This window comes from Eretmochelys imbricata, chromosome 1 (assembly GCF_965152235.1).
Source record: "Eretmochelys imbricata isolate rEreImb1 chromosome 1, rEreImb1.hap1, whole genome shotgun sequence".
Taxonomy (NCBI): Eukaryota; Metazoa; Chordata; order Testudines; family Cheloniidae; genus Eretmochelys; species Eretmochelys imbricata.
In genome coordinates, this window is record NC_135572.1 from 346,753,665 (window position 1) to 346,775,793 (window position 22,129).

General features: G+C 41.0%; 1 protein-coding gene across 7 annotated transcripts in view; it reads right to left on the minus strand.

The window, feature by feature from the left end:
- Nucleotides 1-2,426: 2,426 nt before the first annotated feature.
- The window catches only part of CELF2 (CUGBP Elav-like family member 2), a 689,087-nt gene continuing 669,384 nt past the window's right edge, over nucleotides 2,427-22,129 (minus strand). For 6 of the 7 annotated variants that reach the window (XM_077836746.1, XM_077836712.1, XM_077836729.1 and 3 more), the window contains 4 exons: nucleotides 16,033-16,212; nucleotides 12,798-12,941; nucleotides 10,475-10,646; nucleotides 2,427-9,136 (listed from right to left, as the gene is read on the minus strand). In XM_077836746.1, coding sequence (XP_077692872.1) covers nucleotides 10,519-10,646; nucleotides 12,798-12,941; nucleotides 16,033-16,212 — 452 coding nt within the window. In that variant the 3' untranslated portion in view covers nucleotides 2,427-9,136; nucleotides 10,475-10,518. The remainder of the gene's footprint in view (nucleotides 9,137-10,474; nucleotides 10,647-12,797; nucleotides 12,942-16,032; nucleotides 16,213-22,129) is intronic. The other variant, XM_077836719.1, reaches the window with a different exon arrangement.

A 22,129-nucleotide genomic window follows, 5' to 3' on the forward strand; every position in this document is an offset into this window, starting at 1 on the left:
CCATGTGCCTTTTTTGCCATCCCCATGAAAATCTGTCCAAATCTGGCCAAGTTATCAGCCTTTCCTGCTTAGTAGAGAATTGCTAAAGCGTCACAGCTGAAAGCTCTGAAGATTCTGTCCTCACTGAGCTTTTCACAGCTCATAGTACTGACCAGATTGCTCCATCACCATCCCCTCACAACCCAGCGCTTCAGGGGCAAAGGCCAGATTTTCCCTTAAATGGCTCCTCATGGTTTGGGGGATGGGCACTGAGAACAGGGAGCCTACCCCTCTGGTGTTCTGACTGGTGCCTGGACAGTACTGGGGAGAACGCAGTCTGATCCAAATACATCGGGACAAAAGCTGGACCAGGAGGTGGGAAAGAAGTAGACCGAGACAACAGTTCTGGTGAAACTGGCACTCAAGGGGTGGGGAGGGGGCAAGTGTGAGGGACTGGGACCTGGGAGTGAAGGGGAGATTGGAAGCAAGAGGAGAAGACTGGCAGCCAGTTGGTCGAGGGGGATAAGGAGCTGGAGAGAAGAAGCTTGGGCAAAGAGACTGGGAGAAGGGGCCAAGAAAGGGGGCAGAGGGAAGAAAGAGTTTGGATGAGGGGCCCAGAGAGCAAATCTAGGAGAGTCAGTGAGGGGAGGAGAGAGGCAGTTTGGATGAGGAGCAGGACTTGGGAACGGGAACAGGGACTGGATGGGCATGGAGCCTAGCACTTGACGTGAGGTGGAGGGAGACTGAGACTTGAACAGCAAGATTGGAAGGGGAGATAGTACTTTATATGTTCGAAGCACAGATCCTATTAACTTCAGCTGTGAATGCTCAGCACTTCTGCAAATCAGACCCTGGTGTCTCAAGTAATATATCCAGAAAATGAGGCACACACAATTAGTGACCACTTTGTAAACATTTGGCTTAAGTGACTTGCCCAACATCACATGAGAACTCTGTGTCAGAGGCAGGGATAGACTAATTCTGCAGGGCAGCATTCAACTGCCTTAACCATAAGACTATCCTTGCTCTTCCTGCAGTCCCCTGCCTCATTCTGGTCAGACCTTCCAACTTCTGCTACAAATGAGGCAAGGGGGTCCTATAACAATCTCCTTCATTACACAACCCTGATTCATCCCCAGAATAGGTCTGTTCTGTGCACTGAATGAGACTGAAATCCTGTGGGAAAAATAGTATGTGATCGTGTAATCAAAGACTGTATCATGATGCACAGGCACAAGGGAGCAGAATTAAGGTTGCCTGGGAAACGTTAAACTGGCATTTCTTAACTTTTGACTGCTTGATTATGCACCTTTAATGTTCTCTTTGTGTAACATTTGCATGGAATTTAATATTGATATTACATCAGTGCCCACGAAGCCCCATCAGGCTCAGGCTCACCTTGCTGAGTGTTGTGCAAAGACATGGGGCGCCGTCCTGATCTCATTGACGTCAACTCCTATTGACTTCAACGGGGCCAGGATTTCACGCATGGTCTATTCCCCAAAGGCCTGGGCGCTGGATGTTGCTGCTTAACTCAGTTTGCTAATCACCTACGACCATTTTCTAGGTGGAAACTATCAGATTTCCAGGAATTTTGATAACGATACTGGCGGATGTAAAATGAACGGAGTAATTCAGTTAAGACTAACATGCTCCTGGCTTTATCCTGCATAAAGGCTGAGATTGTTGTAGGTTTACTAATCAGAACAAGTCTAGACATTTCCATAAATATAGGTATCCAAGTGGAGGGACTGTTTCAATTTTATGTCTTCATGCCAAATCTACTACCTTAGCGAATACACTTTTCAAAGCATTTTGCAGGGTTTTAGTTGTGAGACTCCCATTAAAATCCATGCGAGTCACGCAGCTACAATTTCACAGAATGCTTTGAAAATTTACCCGAGTCATCTTTGATGATCAAATATTTCTTTTATTGCTTTTTTAAGGCTTGAATGCAGCAATATATCTCTCTCTCTATATATATCAAGCTTCATGTCTTTTTCAAAGGACATATCAACCCGTAGAGCATTGCATATATGTTTTCTATTTACTGGTATATGTTTTTTTTTTAATTCTAAGCATATTCTATAGAATTATAAAGAAGAAAAGATCACATTCAGAAACAGAACAGATTTATTAGGTGTATGGAAGGAATCTTACACTGTAACTGTTCTCTGACGTCTGTAGCAACTGAGAGCAATGTTCTATTTTCTTTGATATAGTCTTAACACTGTAACAAACATATCTTGAGAACAGTGCTGGAAAGTGCTGACTTCTGATTTTTTTTGCTGCAAATCTCAGTGGGGATATGACTTTTCCCTGATTCCAGGAACCTACTTTTCTAGGCTCTCAATTACTAAGGAAAGCTTAAGTATTCTGTACAATCAGTTTGCCTAGGTATTTTTAAACTTTGTGTACCCAGTGAGATTTAATAAAACAAAAAACAAACCCTAGAAACACTTTTTTTCTTTTAATGCTCATAAAATGTTACAGACAACAGAATCCTTTCTTCAGCTTTATTTAAGAAATCAATTACTATTATAGTTCAATATATATAAGACACATCCAGTATTGTGTTCCTGATAGCAAGTGCATAGATTTTGTTACGATATAATTTTTTCACTCAATAGCATGTTTCATGGTCACACGAAGGGATACTCCCAGTGATTTTGCTAGAGCATGAGAGAGAAAAACAGAACACAGCAAAGTAGTGAAACTACAACAGAGATGAGGAACAAAAACAGTCAAGCAAGCTAGTAGTACAGTCGATTCCTGATAAGTGAATAATCTGATTGCTTGGTCACAATGCTTTATTCACTTATCAGGAATGATTCACAGTACATTTTGTTGGTTCAATTGTTTTCCCTAGCCTAATACCTAAGAACCAAACTGGGCAAAGGCACACATACTCTGGTGGGGTATTCTTTCATCAGCAAGTCTTGTGACAGTTTGGTAATTTCCCATGGTGATACACATACAGCTAACAAAGAGACATTTTGCTAACACTGCAAGGTGCCTGACTTAATTGAAATTAAAAGCATGCATTTAAGCAGGACAAACTGTACAGCTACATGGCTTTACAGAACTCATTTCCCCCACTGTTGGTGGATTTTTTGTGCGTAAAGAACGGGAGATTTTTGTCCTCATGAGGTGGTTTTTTTTTTTGTAAACTATAATATTGGATCTTAATAATGAAATTGTGTTTGGAAGAAAAGATCTTGAACTCAACTTGATCTTCCCTGCCAACAAACTGATGAGTGTCAAAGGAACCACCTAAGATGACTTAAAAACAGGCTGCAATTCTGATCGCACTCTGGTATAAACAGGAGTTACTCAATTGAAATCACTGCTGTAAATGTTATTAGAATCAGCACCATAGACTCAAGAGATGTAAAACACCTATTAGGTCACCCAGACCATCCTTCTGCTCCCAGTGCAGGATTGTCCCTTACAGGCCCCTGTAATTTTAGATTAAAATCAGAGCTGCCTGGGAGGTGTTTGCTAGAAATTTGAACTCTGACAACGAAGCCTGTAGATGATGACTTCAGCTTGCTTGGGGCTCCAGAACTCACGCCCCACTTGTCTTTTATGCTTACAGAAGAAAAAAAATGAGAAAGACAAATAAATTAAAAGCAAAACGAGGCCAACTCATGAGCCAGAAAATTTCAAAACTGTTCCAAGCACAGGAGCCAACATAGCTGCCAAAACCTTAAGGAAACAGTGCGCCTTGACCTTCTGAATAGGATGTTAGTTTAGGGCAAGTTTGTGTGTGTGAGCCAAAGCCAGAGCATCAGAGAGACTGGAAAAGAGGATACAAGAGGGAGGAGTGTTGTTTGGGTCTCATAAGAGCACTTTTAAGTGGTCTTTGATTCCTGAGCATCAGAGAGAGAGTGGGACAAAGGGAAGGGGATGGGGGATATGGCTTGAGTTCCAGAGAACACTTGGGAGTGCTTTCCCCCCTTCCTGTGGGATTATTTTACTCTCCAAATTTTAAAGTTTTATATCTGTGATCAGACAAAAGAGTGAAGAGAGACTTTGCGAACCATGACAGCATTTATTTTCCTTTGCAGATTTTATCTGATGCTATTGGACACCAGTCCAAGGGACAGTGGAGGGATTCTTGTGAGCCAACCCCTGCCCCCTGCTACCATAGCTCTTTTTTGCATGGAGATTTGACATTTTAATATGCAGTGCTGAGAAAGAGCCACTTTGTAAGCACCCAGCGAAAAAATAGCCCATTTGGGGAAAAAAGGTTTTACTTTATTTTTTTTTATATCTATACATATACTACATATAACAAGCTTGTTCACCTGGTAGATTTTTCTCAGTCTGTGATAGCTCTAGTTAAATTGTGATTAGTTTTTAAGGAGCCTTTGATGAACACCAGATGCCACCAGATTACTGTACAGTTTGGAAGAAATCCCATGGCTACATCCTCCTTTTCTTGTACGTTTCAGATGCCTCTGCAAAGCAGTAGCACTGCCATTTAAAAAAAAAAAAATCACCTGAATTGATCTCTGTAATCCACTTCTTCCAGACTGATTGAAACAGCAGAGCAAAAAAACTTTTCACATAGCCTCAGATTTCTCCGTTTGCGTGTGTTTATGTGGTCAGCTTTAGTGGTCAGAAGACTAACAAATGCCACTGACTTTGCAGGCAGGCATTTAAAAGGATCTCCTGCTCAGATTAGCAAAGTGATAAACCCACTAGGGGAGGGGAAAAATGTAAAATAAACCAAAGACAGCTGACGTGTGCAAGTCCTCTTTCACTCCCCCAATCAGATAGTCACTTAGGTGGAATCGACTGTATCTTTTGTACACAACAAATAGGAAAAAAAAAAAAAAACAGGGACGTGAAACAGTGAGGTGTGTAGATGCATTACCAACACATAATGACCACCAACAATACAACACACGAAGAGAGAGACAAGTATTAGGAAAATGGTTTAATATTGGAGACAGAAGCAAAAAACTGCATCACACAATAACATACATTACAAAAATAAGTCTGACTGTTTCAACTACACGGTTATGTTCACAATGAGGACAGAAGAATCAGAAAAAACTTTGATCTAAACAGCAAAAAAGCAAACCCCTAAAGTTGTAACTAATACATTTATCCACGTAAAGTGACCGAGTACTCCTAATTCTAATTATCTTATTGTGTAACTGCACAATACAGAATAAAAAGTGAAACTTACCGCTTGTTTTTTTTAAAGACAAAATTCTAAACACTAGATATAAGCAAAAGGAAAAAAAAATATATCAAGCCAAAGTTTTTAATTCTCTAAACAAAACCAACTCTCTTTCTACCAACCAGAAATCAAACTCGAAAATCAGTCATGGTCAGGGGGCCCACAAGAGTAAGCCACAAAAAATTCCATTTGTTTTTTAATCTCCAGTATAAAAAGTTCCACTGGTACAAAATGCATAAGTACAATCAAGTTGTAGAAATAGGAAAGCCTGCTTTTTTTTTTTTTTTTTGGCTCAAGTTCCATCAAACAACAAAATCCAAATGCATCAATAAAACAGAAACAATACTCAAATGGTCTTACAGTTTCCACTAAGTTGCATTAACTTTGGCTTTTCTCAGACAATACTTAAAAATTAGTTTGTAATTCTAAACAAAATAATAGTTTTATTAATCTACAAACAACAATTCTCACAGCACGAAAAAAAAACCCCAAACCCAAAACAAAACACAAATACATAGGTTTTTTTTGTATGACATTATCCAAAAGGTAATGAAACTACAGGTTTTTTTCCTTTTGTTAATTAGCACTTAAGATAATAAAAACAGAAACAGTAATATGATTTCAGAGTAGCACAAGCCAAGGAACTATAACCCCTATGGTGAAAGAAAGATGAACTTGTTAGTCATTTGAGGACTGCCATTCCATTGCAATTAGCTAATTTGTTTGAAAAACTACTAGTCTCTTCTTTTGATTAGAATTTTGGAAAGCAATTTCCCTTGTTTTTCTTCCTTTCTTATTAGGCCCTTTGCACCCTTGCAGCTTTTTTCCTTTCAATATTTTGAAGGAGAACTGGTAGACAATTCGTCTCTAAGGAGGTACAAGCTTTCTTTTTATTATTATTATTCATAAAGGCAAACTTCCCCCCAGTGACCCATAGTTGTCACCTGGAAACACAAAAAAATTCCCTGCTAAAAATGCTGGGCCAGATCCTCAGCTGGTGTAAAGCATAGGCGGGGATGTGTGTGTGTCTTCTGAAGTCTATCAAGCTATGCCGGTTTAGAGCAGCTGGGGTTCTCGGATATTAACTCTAACATTCTAACTGGACTCGAAACCTGCAGTTTGCACTGGGGCTGCTGCATTGAAGGGATCTGAAAAACCGTTGGAAATTTATATGGTGGATAAAATTAGAAGAATTAGTGAAACAGTAAAAAAAATCAAATTATATTCTCATATTATATATATATATGTGCATATATATAATATAATGTGTGATGATACTTTGAATAAGCAGAATTGCTGCAAGAAGTACAAAATAGCCCTCAAAGGGTGTAGGAAGGCCTCAGCAGTAGTAAAAACATGTGAGAATAATATAGATCATTTAGTTATAAGTGCATGTGCTATAAGGAGGAAACTTTTTTGCATCACTAGAGGCTAGTCCTTTCCATCCCAGGGCTTCTACAACAATGAGCATTTAAGCAAAGTTGGGGACGACAGACAGAGTGCACCACCTGTGTCTTTATGCTGTTCATATAGGGCTTCACTTTAGATTTTAATTTTAAATTTTTTATATTCGCTTTGAATATAACCAAATAGGAACAGATAATGGAAGAAGATATGGCACTTTGTTATCAGAAGCAGGTACTGCTGCTCACATGCATTGAATTGGCAATGGATTCTATTTTCCAGTAGTAAAGAACCGAATTTGGTCACTGGTGCTCTAGACATGCAATCCAGTCAAATTTAAAAGGCAGTGGAAAGGCTACCAGCATCTTTTTGCAGGTTCCTTACATAGGGCTCAATCCAGCAAACAACCACTTAAGTGACATACATATTCTCATTGATTACTGGTGCAAGTAAAGTTACTTGGGTGAGTGTCTGTAGGATTGGGCCCATATATTGTCAATATGAATAATGGCAGATAACACCAAGCATTACAGCATATGTAAACTTTATCCATAAAAAGTAGTTTAACTGCAGTGCACATTGAATTTTCACCCAGGAAGATCTAGTGCATCTGATTTAAGCAAAAGTTCATTTATTTAATTACAAAAATATTGTTTTTTCTCCTCAATGTTTTCAAATGGTGGAATAACCACTCCAATCTGGGAGCAGCTCACACAATAGATAATTAAAGAATTGTTTTTTTATTTTATTTTATTAATACTGAATAGCATATTCCAGCAGCATATTAAAAGCTCTTAAGAAAAGACAAAAAACCCAAAATCTAAAAAGGAAAACCACAAGTTAATTACTGTTTTAAATAATTTTAGTTATAGATACAGAAGAAATTTGGACAGCAGTAAAATAATTTTTTGTCCTTCAGATCTGCCCTGTGCATTTTTCTGATTTCAACCATGTATTAAATAAACCACAAAAAACTAAGTATATATATATATATTTATATATATAGATATATATATAAAAATAAACAGCAAAATGGTGAATGTATAAAAGGTATTAACACTCAAGACAGCTCTGGGTGGAAAGGGTTAAAAGTTCAAAACTTTCTCACCTTAGAGGTTTCCATACATTATGAAGAAAATACATTGTGAGGTTTGCTTTCACAGCATTGATGTGCAGAGTGGTTAAAAAAGTGAAACATGGGCACTTATACAATGTTTTACAAAAAACATCAAAGAGAAATAACAAACAATAACAATTTCAGGCAACAAGACCACAGGATAGCAAGTTAACAAACTTTTTAACCTCTTTTTTTTCTTTAAATATTAGGGATTTATACAAAACACATAATAAAATACCCATGTTATCAAATTACTTCACACAAGAAACACACTGAAGCTCTAGGAAGAAAGTACCTTTGGAATTTGGCACTATATTTTCACTGATTTTTTTTCTTTAAAAGAAAAACCGATCACATTTTGCTGAACACAAACACATCTAAATTGTCCACAATAAAAAAATGACATCAATGCGTCACAAGCCAACACAAACTTATTCTGGAATAGTTTTTAATTTTTCACATGAAATTTTTTTTTTTAAGCAAACAACTTTTTTTAAACTCATTTTTTGTTGTTGTTGTTGTTCAAGTAAACCAATTTTAAACTTGTCTTTTATAAACACAGAACACTTAAGACCGTAAGACTCATGATGAAACCACAACTTAATTCACAGAAGCACCAACGTAACACAGTTTACAGTAACCTTTCTCCTGTACATTGAAACAGTATAAAATATAGGTAATTTCATGTGCATTAAACCATGGATTGTCTAACTGTGAGTCAGTTCAGCAAAAGGTGACACAAATAGGTAGCATTTGCCCTAAAACAGGGTAAATATTTTCTTATACTAATCTACAAAAAGTGGTTCTATATATATATTTTAATGAGAAAGTGAGCCACCTAAAATGGCCTTATCAAAAAACTTTACACTGCCTGAAAAATGTAAAAACTATTACAGACCTCTAGAGACTTAAAATCAGACAGTTTTTTTTTCCTCAAACTGTTTTGGAAGTAGTCTGTTAGAAACCAACATTCTGTGCCTCTGGACACATATTGCTATTGTCACCAGTGACCAGGCAGAATGCCAATCCCTGTATAATACTTTCAAGTCTGTTATTTTATTTATTTATTTATTTTTGGAAAAGGAAAAAAAAGAGAGAAAGAAAAAAAAAAGAAAGCAAGCAAAAACATTTTTGCCACAGGTTTTTTTTTGTTTTGTTTTTTTTGTTTTAAACCCTATTATTAATTTGTCTAATAATAAATTTCAGTCTTGCATGAATGCAGCAATGTTTTTTCACATTGACTTCCCAGAATTCATAGCTAGATGAGGTCACATGCAAATTTCAAAGGTCAAACTAGATCAAAGGTCAGTAGGAGAACCAAATATGATGTGAGGTCAGAAAGACATCAGAAACAATGACGGGACGATGAAACTTTTTTTTTTTTTTTTTAGACGCCACAGGGACATGCTAGGCAAACGATGAACTAACGGGCATGGAGATGTCTAGGGAAAAAACAAGGAAGAGGAAAAAAGTTACATAGAATCTATGCAGCAGAAACAAAATCACTTTTATGGGTGCAGGAGAAAACTAATGCAAATCTTTCATCATTAGAGTCTATGAGCCATTCACATAATTTGCATTAACTTACAATACTCATCAACAACAGCACAATGAAACCCCAAAAGAATCCATCTGAAAAGAGTTAGAGAAGATGGATTCATCTTTGGGGGGAGGAGAGAAGAAAGAACCATTTTCAACAAATGTAACATAAGGGGTAGGAGGAAGAAAAAAGTCAGACAACTGAACTTTAAACTAGAAAATGGAAACTACGAACAAAATAACCAGACAAGTACAAACAAGAGGATAAAAGCATGAACTGTAAAGAGTGTAGGGTTCAACGGTGAAAAAGCGCCCATTCTTGGCACAATTACTCTAGAGACTACTTCAAAGGATCTAGCTAGCATAGAGAGCTGCTCTTTAGGTATCCAATAAGTTAACAATAGGCAATAAATAACTTCCATTATTTCTGAGGCAGTAAAAATTTTGTATAAAAATAGAAATGCTTTTTACAAATAAAATTTACAGGCCTGTGGCTTTCTTATTTATTATTATTATTAAATTTATCTCTCAAGAAACATCAAGTATTGTCACTCATTTTATTTTATTTTATTTTTATTTTAAACCCTGTAGCTTTAGAAACAGATCTCTAAATCTTTTTTACATTATTCCTTTCCAAAAAACTCAAGAAAACTTAAAAAAAAAAGTGAAATATAAAGACGACCAGTGTAATATCAGACTAATAGAATGTTATGTTGATTTGAACCCCTAAAAAAAATAAAAAATAAATAAAAAACCATTTTCAAAAACGAACCAATGTAGTGGAAAGACTTTTTGTTGTCATTGTCTCACAATAAGTGCTTCTGCTGGCATACGACCATTATGTTTAACCTATAAACTGCTGGTGCCACCCTGATAAGATTGGGTCCATACATACAAAACAGCTTTTATTTCCCCAAAGTGTGCTAATGGCACCAGGGTTCACAGAGTTAAATTGCACCCCCACCCCTTTTTTTTGTCGCTTTTAATTCTTAAGATGTCGTTTCTTTAAAAAAAAAAGTAAAGAAAAAAAACGGAGATAAATTATGTTGCAAAATAAAATACAGTAACACAACTCAGTAATTACTTGGCCTGGAAACAGCAGCCAAGTTTAATTGTGGTGAGTGGGGAAATGGAAGCGATAACTGTAAAAATAATTGTCTCTTGGTGAAGGTTGGCAATATGTTCTTCCTTAGCCCCCCCCCTCCCCCCCACAGAAGGGCAGGTTTGCTCATGGGACTTACCCTAAGAAAGCTAAAATAAGAGCAGTGAGCATCTGGGGTTAAGATCAGTAAGGTTTGCTGTCGTTTTTGGAGCGTTTCAGCTGAACCTTCAAGCGTTTCATGCCAATCTGAAAGCCGTTCATAGCCTGGATAGCAGCTTGCGCAGAGACTGGATTGTCATAGCTAACAAAACCTACAAAATACAGAACAGAGGGGGAAAGAAAGTGAACTACAGGTTAGAACAAAAGAAGAGGGGACTGGCTCAATATACAAAAAAAAGTGTTTGTTGTTAGTACTTTTTCTTTTAAGTGACACGTTCATTTCAGTACTTTCCTTCATTCCTTTGATTACGCTTCACACTCCTTCCCTCTCAATCCATCCCAACTCTCCCCTTATCTTGCTAGTGTTCAGCATTTTGCTACCTCACCATCTCCAGCTGGGACAGCAATCAAACAGCTGTGGTGTCCATGAGCTGTGTGACAAGGGGCAGTATAGTATCTCTCTCTCTCGTACTTAGATGGTCCCCCATCACTGCAGTGTCTGAGTGCCTCACAATCATTAATGTCTTTATCCTCACAACACACCTGTAGGTAGGGAAGTGCTATTGTCCCCAGGTACAGAGAGGCTAAGTGATTTTGTTCAAGGTGACATAGGATGCCTGTGGCAGAGCAAGGATGAAACATGGGTTTCCCATGGCTCTAATAATAATGATACTTTGCACTTCTAGAGCACTTGTCATCTCAGGATCCCACTGTATGCTGCATACCTTAATTAATTAAGTGTCATGGCCCTGGAATGGGGTAGGCAAGTACAGAGGTTAAATGACAGGTCAATAGCAGAGCTGTGAATAGAACCCCAGGTCTTCTCCTCCCAATCTTCAGCACTGACCTTTAGATAGCATTCTCTCCCTGTACTCAGTATGGCTGGTTTGCTCTAAATTTCTTGTCCCCTAGAGACTAAAAGTGCTCTTTTCATAATGCACTCTAATCTCCCTGAGCCTAGAAGCTCCAACTCATTTTCATATCTGAGCCTCCCACTCTTAATTGAAAAGCACTCCTGACTACCACTCTAACTCCGCTCTGGCTAATTACTGCATTGCAGCCTGGTATTATGCATCTGCTTTGACATGCTCCCTTTAATTTCCGCTTGAAATTGTCTTAATGAATTATTTTAGATTAGATTAAAGTGTGTATCCCTCTCTTACTCATCACCCTCTTTTCCTTCTCCCCTGGCACTGAGGTTTTTCGCCCGTACTCCTCTGCTAACCCCTTCATCATACCCAGTTTGTGTTCACCCAGAGAAAATGCTCACCCAGAGCCTCCCCATCTCTTGTCTTGATTACTCAATTTCCTCCTCTCTGGCTTTCCTGACACTCAGTTTTCACTCTCAAGCCATTCAAAATGCAGCTGCTAAGATCATCTTCCTGATCATTGCCTCCCTCTTTGTGTCCCTTCACTGGCCTCCTTTTCTCCACCACATCAGATTCAAATTTTTACATGTAGGGGGTCTTCCCACCTCTGACCCTCTTGTTTATTCACTCTCGCATCTTATCAAATAGATCCAACCCCATTCACTCTATTTGGTCAAGGAAGCTAGCCTTGCTCAATCATCTATTCACTTCTCCCACATGCACTTTCACAATTCCTGCATTCTGCCGCTAGGCAAGGAACATTTTACCCAAACTAGTCTGCCAAATTGCTATCCTGTCCTCCTGCCAGTCCCTCATCAAGAACCATTTCTTTTATGTTGCCTGTGGGAATCTGGCCTCCTCTCTCGTTTTTGCCTTTCCTTGTTGTGTCTGTCTGTTATATTGGGTCTTAAATTTAGACTGTAGGCTCTTCAGGGCAAGGACTTTGATTGTACCCCTCTTCATCCCCTGCCCTATCATAACGGCAGATGCGACCTGTACAGTTGAACCTACTTGTGATACTTGTATATGCACATATAGGCAGCAGCTAGCTGTAACATATTCTATGCTACATACGTGTACGCTATACAAACACCAATTGCATAGTACTGTACTTAACCCAGAAGTACAAGTAATGGGTTAAACACAGAGAGTTTTAAAGAGGTTCAGCTATACAATAGAGGATAATTAGGTATCCATAATAAGGCAGCTTAATTGTATAGTAAATGGCATTCCCCCACATAGGGTGTAATTAGTTTCATGTATTTGACACATCCATAGTAGATGTCAGACCGGAAGTTTTTTTTCAAATCCAGTTTTTAGTTTGAACTGCTTTGACTGGGCATCTTTCTGTACTTTTGAGGATTACAAGCGATAGCTCTGGGATCAGGTTCACCATGTACAGTTTTACTTTTCAATTGATTAAATGTTGCTTACCAAAGCACTTGCTCAGATTGGTCTGTTTATCAATGAAGACTTTAGCAGAGATAACATTTCCAAAGGGCATGAACATCTGCAGAATGTCCTGGTCTCCAAACTCCTGGGGGAGGTGGTAAATAAAGAGGTTTGCCCCTTCTGGACCTTTAGAGACAGGAAAACCACAAAAAAAAAAAAAGTATGAAAAGAGCGATTAGAAGAGTTCTATTTCATCTATCTTTTTTTGGTAATTTAGAAGGTGATGGGCAAACACAGTTCAGTTTCAGACTTTTTGAAGTAACAAAAACAAAGCAAATGGACAAAATAGCAGTGGCTCTTTTACAGATTTGTACTTGACATCTCTTTTATAAGAGATTTTGAACTGCAGCCTCCTTCCTAAACTCATGTAAGACTGCCAAGCTTGTCCTAAAGTAGGGTTATGGTTAGAAGCGTGACTGCATGAAAGTGGCACCTTCTCTGCTCTCTCTATCTCTTCAAGCTGTCCAGCTATGGAAGATCGAGTTGAATTCTATGCTGCCTCACACATCTTCAACCGTTCTGTCAGCTAAACCAGAGATATTATTAGCCTAAGAGATAGAGCCCAGCTCAGTTCTAAAGATCCCAGGTTTAAGTCTGCAGGGCAGGCAATTGGGGGCAAGGGAAGTAAAACAAACCTCACTTTGACTTACGAACTGAGCTGGCTGATTTTTTTTGCAAATAACTGAGGGACAAAAAAAAAGAAAACAAAAGGAATGCTCATAATAAAACCTGTAGTCATTATTCACAGTACATGTGTTGTTTTAACAACAAAGAATCCGATTGGAAAGCCCTCACCACCTGGCAGGGAACTCTGTCAAAAGAAGAGCTGGCCAAGATTTTTAACTGATTTTTTTCCCCCCAACAACAACAAAAATGATTTTTCCTTGAAATGGAAGTGTTTGGGAAAATCTTTTTTTGAGTTCTGTGAAATTTCATATGAAAATATCCACTTCGTTTTTAACTGGCATTTTTTTTCTCTTTCAAACTGAGTTTTGTATTGGTTTTTGAAAGCCTGTCCACAGAAATAAAATTGATTTTTTTCACCGAGCTCTAGTCAGAAGCTTCTCATCATCAACTCTGCTTCCCTATGACCATAATAATCTGGAAATAAAAAGAAGAGACTAAGAAAAGACTTTCCAGTGTGAACCTGGACATGTGGCCTTCCCAGCCATAATGCATTACTGGGATTCTCAGACGCCACACAATTCCGGTGCAGGCAGGTTCTGGAGCAGACTAAATAGATATTCCCTGGCTTGAGTGGAGACGAGATGTGTCTTAGATGTGCTGCGCTTGATTACTGTCTAGGGGAGGAGAGGAAAGTGCAGGCCAGACACTTATGGAGTACCTTCTGCAGCAGATTCATGGAGCCGCACTGGTGTTCAGAATAGAGGAATCAGACTGCCTGCCCTCTCACAGCCTGAGGGGAGGGGCTGCAATATTTGCCCTAGACAGGGGGGTGCATGGGTTGGAACAAAAAACAAAACAAAACAAAAAAACAACAACAAAACAACAGGGTGAAAAAAAAAAGGATTTCATAAAATGAAATGGAAAAAAAAAATCACCTGGCAATATGGAAGAGAAATCAAATGAAGTTTCTTCTTACCAAAAAAAAAAAAAAAAAAAAAAAAAAGTTCTCTCAACAAAATGAACTTTCTTAATCACTGAGCAAAACTGGTTTAACATAGATTGATAGCAGGATGCATAAAACAATTCACCCCCCTTTCATTTAACATTTAATGCAATATTTTCTTCTGGTAGCTGGTTATCCTCCTTTAAATATTCCAGACTCCTAGCCATTCCAACAGAAGTCATATGTTGAAACACAAACACAGCCAGCAGAATTTAATAACAAAACTTGCTCACCTTAACAGTCCCCCACTGGAAAAGACAGCAAGATGACAAAGGCCTTTACTTTATAAGGGACATTGTCACATGGGGAATGATAAAACTTACTATTGATAAAAATGCTTTTGTGAACTTAAAAACAATGACGATAATTAAAAAAAAATAAAATAAAAAAGCTAGCCCTACATTATTTGCTACCCAGTCACAACAGAGAAACAGCTTCTGTTTATGGTTTTATCCAATCCATTTTCATTGTCCAAACTGAATGAAATGCAAATCAAAACCAAAAAACAATCAAAGCCAGGGAGCTAAAATAGTGAGAAAAAGAAATGAATTTAAAAAAATTCTTGCAATTTCAATAATCTAAATTGTTAATGGTAAAAATGGTAAGAAAATTATAAAACACATATTTATTTTAACTTGACAGTGTCCCTATTAAATCCCTAGCTTTGAGGGTTTCAACATTGTCTGCCTAAGAGGCACCATGTTCCATAATGATTCAAGAGACTATTTTAAAAGAGGATAAAAAACTTCTTTTGATGCCATGCATTAGCCCTTGTTTCAGTGTACCTCTAGCAAGAACAGTAAACACAATGAAGACTCTTTCTTAGAAGGCATACAAAACTTTTCTATTTTCTAAAATTAGCTGAAAGTTAAGGGGGTGGGAATTAAAAACAAAAGCCCAAGAAGGCTGCAGGGGAGAAAAGAGAGAGAGGCTATTCTCATTTCGTTAAACATTTTGTGATGACTATTAATTTATTCTTAGCGTTAACTTCCTGAGGTTTATTTTGCTCTGTTGGCACAGAAAGAGGGGCAATCAATCACTTACTTACTTCCCCTCAAGACCCACAATTAAACAAAGAACCACTCGATGTAATGACGGATCTCGTCATTAACCTGAAAACTAAAATCTAATAGCAGCTAGATGATCATAGCATACATAGAAACCACAAGGAGGAGAGGGAAGGGGAGAGTTACCCACACGACACTTCCTCCCTCACCCACCTCCCAACAACAACAACAAATATATATATATAATTTTAAAAAGTGCTTTTAGGATGGTTTTCATTAGCAGTGTCTTTTGTGAGCAGCAGCCAATGAGTACTTTTACATTAACAAACGATGGGTGGTAAAATACACCTTGAAGGATAGATGGCAAAAATTAAATTAAAGGATAAAACAAAAACAACACTGAACAGGAAAGAAGAAAAGGTTAAAAATCAGTGGTTAGGCTCATCATGTTTCTTCAGAAAGCATCTATGAAGAAATAAGCCAAACCCAACCAATGTAGAAAGGCTGAATTTAGCTTATCGTAAGATTTGATACTGTGGCTGGAGATGCGTGCTTTGCGGCCCCAGCAGGTGCTGCTTACCTTCTTTCTGGCTGCCCGCAGCACTTTGTTGCTGTAACAAACTCTGACTGTACAATGTTGGCAGTGCTGCTGCAGCATACTGCTGAATTCCTGAGTAGGCCTGGGTGAGGGCGTCCATTGTGCCTGCTGTACCGTTCGTCAAGCCTGTTGCGCCAAGTCCTCCGTTCAGGGCCGCCATACCTGAGAGCATTTGAGCAACTTTACAAAAAACCCAACAATAGAGAAAAGAAATTGCACTTGTTCATTAGTGCTTTCCAAAAGTAGTTGGCATTATATGACACCGACAATGACGGCAGTGCATGCAAGCCAGCACTTCACCAAATGGAACTGAAAACAACGAAACACAACTTCAGTAAAGATCACTTCAGCGCAATGGTTTGACGACCAAATCTATTCACATGCAATCTGCTACTGGCAAGTACTGTCACGCCGTGCTTCTGAAATCCTGTTCTTCCACGTGCCCCAAGGCGCACACGTTGGGCTCCATGATCTCGAGGCTATCCAAAGACTGTAGGAAGGAATCCACTTGATCAAGGGTGGATACCTTGTGGGATTGGCAATGGGGCAGAGTTCTTCAATGGGACACAGTTCAAATCCAGACTGGGTCAATAGTGACCGGAAATTACTATCATATGAATGAAGTTTGCCAATTAATTTTACATAGGCCACCAATCTCAGTTACGCACGTTCCAAAACCACCACCACTAACTGGCACCCTTATGTGCAATGCGGAACATGGGCAAGAGAACTGAATGGGCATGGAGGCATGACTAGCCTCTCACTCCTGGTATCTCCTGATCAGGGCTGGGAAGCACTTGCGGTGTGGCGTAGGGTAGCTAGCAGTGCTGCAGCCTAAGCTGTGCCTGTCCTGCTGATAAAGAGAAATCTTTGTTCTCTAGTGTTGTCATTCCCTCACTTCTTATTGGCAGTAAAATCACTTTATAAACACTGGCCTGCACCCTGAAAAACAGCATAACAACTTAACTGGGATGACTGCCAGGGGAGACATTCAGGGCGAGGAGTCTAAGCTATGGATAAATGGCACACCCAAACCATTTATATGGCACTGTCTGTGATGAGAGTTTTATATCTATGAATTGATGGCTGACAGCAAAAACTTCTTGTGGTGCAGCCGTCTATGCCACTTCTTTTTCCTATTATAGTTGTTAAATGAGTCACATGTATCAGAGCCCTGGTCTACACTGGGGGGGAGGGAGGGAGGCGATGCGAGGTACGCAACTTCAGCTACGAGAATAGCGTAGCTGAAGTCGACGTACCTAGATCGATTTACCGCAGCGTCTTCACACCGGTGAGTCGACTACCGCTGCTCCCCCGTTGACTCCGCTTGCGCCTCTCGCGGCGCTGGAGTTCCGGAGTTGACGGGAGAGCGCTCGGGGATCTATTTATCGCATCTAGACTAGAAGCGATAAATCGACCCCCAATATATTGATTGCTACCCGCCAATCCAGCGGGTAGTGTAGACCTACCCTTAAAGTACTACAGCGAAAAGTTTTAATATTAATTTTTATAGCAATTCATGGAATAAAAGTGAATTTTCTCCCTATATTTAGATATGGGCCCTGCAGTACTGGAAAGGGCAGCAGACTGGAACAAATTTAGAGAAGAGCAGTAAAATAATTAAAAGAACTAAGGGCTTGATTTTCAGAAGAGCTGATGACCCATACCTCCAACCAAAGGCAATGGGAGCTGCAGGGACTCAGCAAAATTGAAAATCAGGCCAGGTTTTCAAAAGTGACTAGTGAACTTGTGTGCCTGAATTTATGGGTGCCTAACTTGAGGGAATTTCAATGGGCCTGACTTTCAGAGACTGCTGAGCAAACCCCGTTACACGTGGGAGCTTGTCCGGGGATTTGAAGCCAGGACTCGCCACCATCCCTATGCGAGTGGGGAGGAAGCCCCAGAGGGGCTTGCTGGACACAGCCTCAGCCTGCTCCCTCATTCAGAGGGGGCTGGAGAAGCCACATTGGTTTATCCTCGGGGCAAGGATGAAACTGGAATGCATCCACGGGGATTTGAAGCCCTGCCCTGTGGCCCAGGTGCCCCTGGAAGTAGAGGGCAGGTTTGCCTGGCAATGGGTTGGGATTGTAGAGGGGTTACCATACCCTGTGGTACTGGGGCCCGACTGGGGTCCCTTCCCAAAAGGGAAAGGAGGCTGTGGGAGGGGACCCATCGGCAGGAAGAGGGGAGGGACCCTAAAGAAGGGAATGGAAACCTGTATGCTAGTAGACCCCAATGAGGGGGAGGGCCCAGGTCCCCAGGGAAAATGAGAAACAAACCCTAGATGACAGAGCCAGAATGGAAACGGGAGAGGAGTAGAGGGCGAGGGGCTGAAGGAATGCCCTAGTATGGAACACCCAGGGAAGGGGACCGAGGAATAGAGTGGGAGGGCCCCAGGAAAGGCCCAAAAGTAGACCCCCCCAGGCAGGGAGATCCGGACCCCCCTGGGCCGGGTAACCAAATCTGAGGCCCTGGGCGAAGCCCAGAGCAACCCGGCTCCCCTGCCGGAGGACCTTTTGGTCTCAGAACCTGTGGGTAGCAGCAGAACTGTGGGGCAGTCCACCCCCTACCTAGTGTACCTTCTGTGGGTGGAAGATGGACAAACCCCCGTGAGGAGGACCCCGGGGAAATCACCCAGTGGGAGGCAGGGGGCTTCCCTGGAATAACCTTACAGGCAGGGGGAGAAGGGGCCGGATCAGGTACCCCCAGCAGTCGCTTAAGGGGGAAGGTGTGTGGCAGGGTGCTGGTTGACAAGCCCTTAATCAGCTCCTACCACTCGAGCCCCAATCAAGGGGAATGGATTGGGGCTGGGTGAATAGCCCTGTGCTTGTCTGGTAACTGGCCGCACCTGCCAGTCTTATTAGCCCAGAGCTATAAAGGCTGGGAGGAAGCCAGAGAAGAGGGAGAGGGAAAGAGAAAGGTCAGGCACAGAAAAGTGGGAGCCTCTAGTCTGCTGCTGGTCAGGCCTGTGGTAGGCAAAGTAGCTGTGAAGCCTGTATGTAGTTGGGAACTGGTGGTGGGAAACCTTTTGAGAATAAAGAGCTCGGGTGTTGCACCAAACTGAAGTGTCCCTGACTCATTGAAGAGGAGGGCCCAGGGGCCGAATACCCAGGGGTGCAATGTGAACCCTGTTACAGTTTGTTATTGAAATCTAACTGCAACCTTACCAAGAGATCTGAATATTGTTTTCTGCCATTGCTTGTGTGTGTGTGTGTGTTTGTTTTTGCAACATTGGTTGAATTAAATGACCCTGATAAACCACTTCTTGTCTCTGGCGCTTTTTGTACAGTGTTGAAATAACTTGGTGATACAGAAACAATGAAGATAACATCCGATTAAGTGAGCTGTAGCTCACGAAAGCTCATGCTCAAATAAATTGGTTAGTCTCTAAGGTGCCACAAGTACTCCTTTTCTTTTTGCGAATACAGACTAACACGGCTCTTACTCTGAAAAGTTATCTTCTGAGTCATCAGCCCATTAGCAAAACACTTTCTATGTTACCAAACTCTGCTCTGGGCAAGTCCTCTTCATGTGAACCTATAGACTCTACCAATAGGCTATTTCGGATCATTAAACCGAAAGCCCTGTTTGACAGCACTGCTACTGGGAAGGACACTGCTACCATCACTATGATAGACATGGCTAAATTTATTTCCACCTTGAGTAAAACAGACCTGTAGAAAGGCCTCTGATCCTTGGTATTATTTACTCTGCTCTTCCATGGTTTTTATGAAATGTCCTAGGGCCTAATAGCACTGGCTTGAGTTAAGCGGAGTATGGAGAGGCAAAGTGTAAACATCACCACGTAGCTCTACCAATGCACCTCCGCTTGTTCTGCACTCTATAAAATAATTATTCTATCCCTGGGTTTCTAATGAGCTGTCTTGAATTGTCCAAAGTGATGAATAAAAATAATAGATGATAATACTTAGCAGTTCCACTGCCCTCTGCCAAAGAATCTCAAAGAGCTTTACAAACATTATTAAGTTCAAGTTTCTCTCTGTCCCTGTGAAGTAGATCAATGCCATTTTCCCTGTTTTACAGATGAGGAAACAGAGACCAAAAGGATAAATGACTTTGCCCAGGATCACATGAAACGTCTGTGTCAGAGCCAGCAATAATTTTCAGATCTCCTGATTCACATTCTTAATCATAAGACCATCTTTTCCCCCTCCTCGCATTAGTGATTTCATTATTACACATCAGATTTCTTTTCATTAATAACTTTATTTGAATTTGCTTCTCCAGAGGCCACAGTCTAACACAGAGGTGGGCAAACTATGGCCCGCGGGACCGTCCTGCCCGGCCCCTGAGCTCCTGGCCCTGGAGGCTACCGCCTGTCCCTCCCCCACTGTTCCCACTCCCACGCAGCCATGCCTCCGTGTGGGCAGTGGGGCTGCGAGCTCCTGCCGCTCTCAGCGGCATAGTTGCGCTATGTTGCGGTGCAACAGTTGGGTAGGGGCAGTCAGGGGACAGGGAGCGGTTGGGGCAGGGGAGGTCCCACGGGGCAGTCAGGGGACAGTTGGATGGGGCGGAGGTTCTGGGCTGGCCAGGGGTCGGGGAACAGGAGGGGTTGGATAGGGCGTGGGAGTCCTGGGGGGCCTGTCAGGGGGCGGGGGTGTAGATAGGTTGGGGCAGTCAGGGGAGAGGGAGTGGCGGGGTTGGACAAGGGGTGGGATCCGGGGGAGGGCAGTTTGGGGTAGGGGGGTCCCAGGACGGGGCAGTCAGAGGACAAGGAGCCAGGGGGTTGGATGGGTTGGGGCTTCTGAGGGGGACAGTCAGGGCGGGAAGTGGGAGGGGGCAAATAGGGGGCAGGGGCCAGGCTGTTTGGGGGGCACAGCCTTCCCTACCCGGCCCTCCATACAGTTTCGTACCCCATGTGGCCCTCTAGCCAAAAAGTTTGCCCACCCCTGGTCTAACACATTATCCCACTGTGCCGCCCAGTCTCCGTGAACTGGCTTTTTAGTTATCCAAAGATTTTGGGGTCTTCCTAGTTGCTGAATCTTCCTGTTCCCAAGAGAGAAATTTTTAATTGAAAGAAAGTCACTTAGGGATAGGTTGTGGCTGGCTGCACTTCCTAAAGGATTGCCTCTTACCATTGGCCACATCAGAGTCCACTTCTCAAACCTGTTTCCTTTCAGCTACTATAATCTCAACCATTTGTGTAAACACACGATCAAATCTGCATTTGTCTTCAGTGCCCTTTTCTAACTCATTCATGGCTTGTACCTAGCTCCACTTGTGCTTTAGAAGGCTAGCATCAATTCCACAAGCACGTATCATTGGTTTCTAGCTTTTATGGGCAATTATACCATTTCACGCGACTGAGAGCTTGGTTTTACCGGCCAGTGATTCTATATCCCATTAAATTGCTCATGGTCTAGCCCTGACATGGGACACAGAGGGTTCCAAACCAAATTTTCATGACTACATGCTCCATGACAGGTTAGAGTGGAAACAACTGAATGGGAGATGGGTTAGTGGGAGCATACCTGGGCCTGGAAGCAGCATATTGTCAATACAGATAGGGGATGCCTCTAGTTACAGTATCAAAAGAGTTAACTACCATTAGTGCCACAAGTACCAGAGGCTGATAATCAGTGTCATAGTATTTCTCAAGAGAGAAAGAGGTGTCACTCACATCACAGCATATGAGAAAGCAGTGCCCTCTCTGAATCTCACTGCAAAACGTTTCTTTCAAACACACACACACAAACATACATATATATATATATATATTTGCACATGGAATATCTGTATGTGTGTGTGTATATATATCTATATCTATCTATATATCTAATCTATCTATAGATATAGACACACACACACAGAGACAGATATTCCATGTGCAAACACTCTCCATGCAATCTGTGGAAACATTCACAAATAACGAGATTTTGAATCAAATCCACCCTCGTATAAATCCATGGGAATCAAGTTTGGTCCTTGGTTGTGTACTCACCAATAATACTTCACATGTCACATGCAAATAGGATTTGCATTCATGTCATTTGAAAATACCTGTTAGGAAAATCTAAAGCCATCATCCATAATCTAGCAAGTATTGCTAAATGCGTGA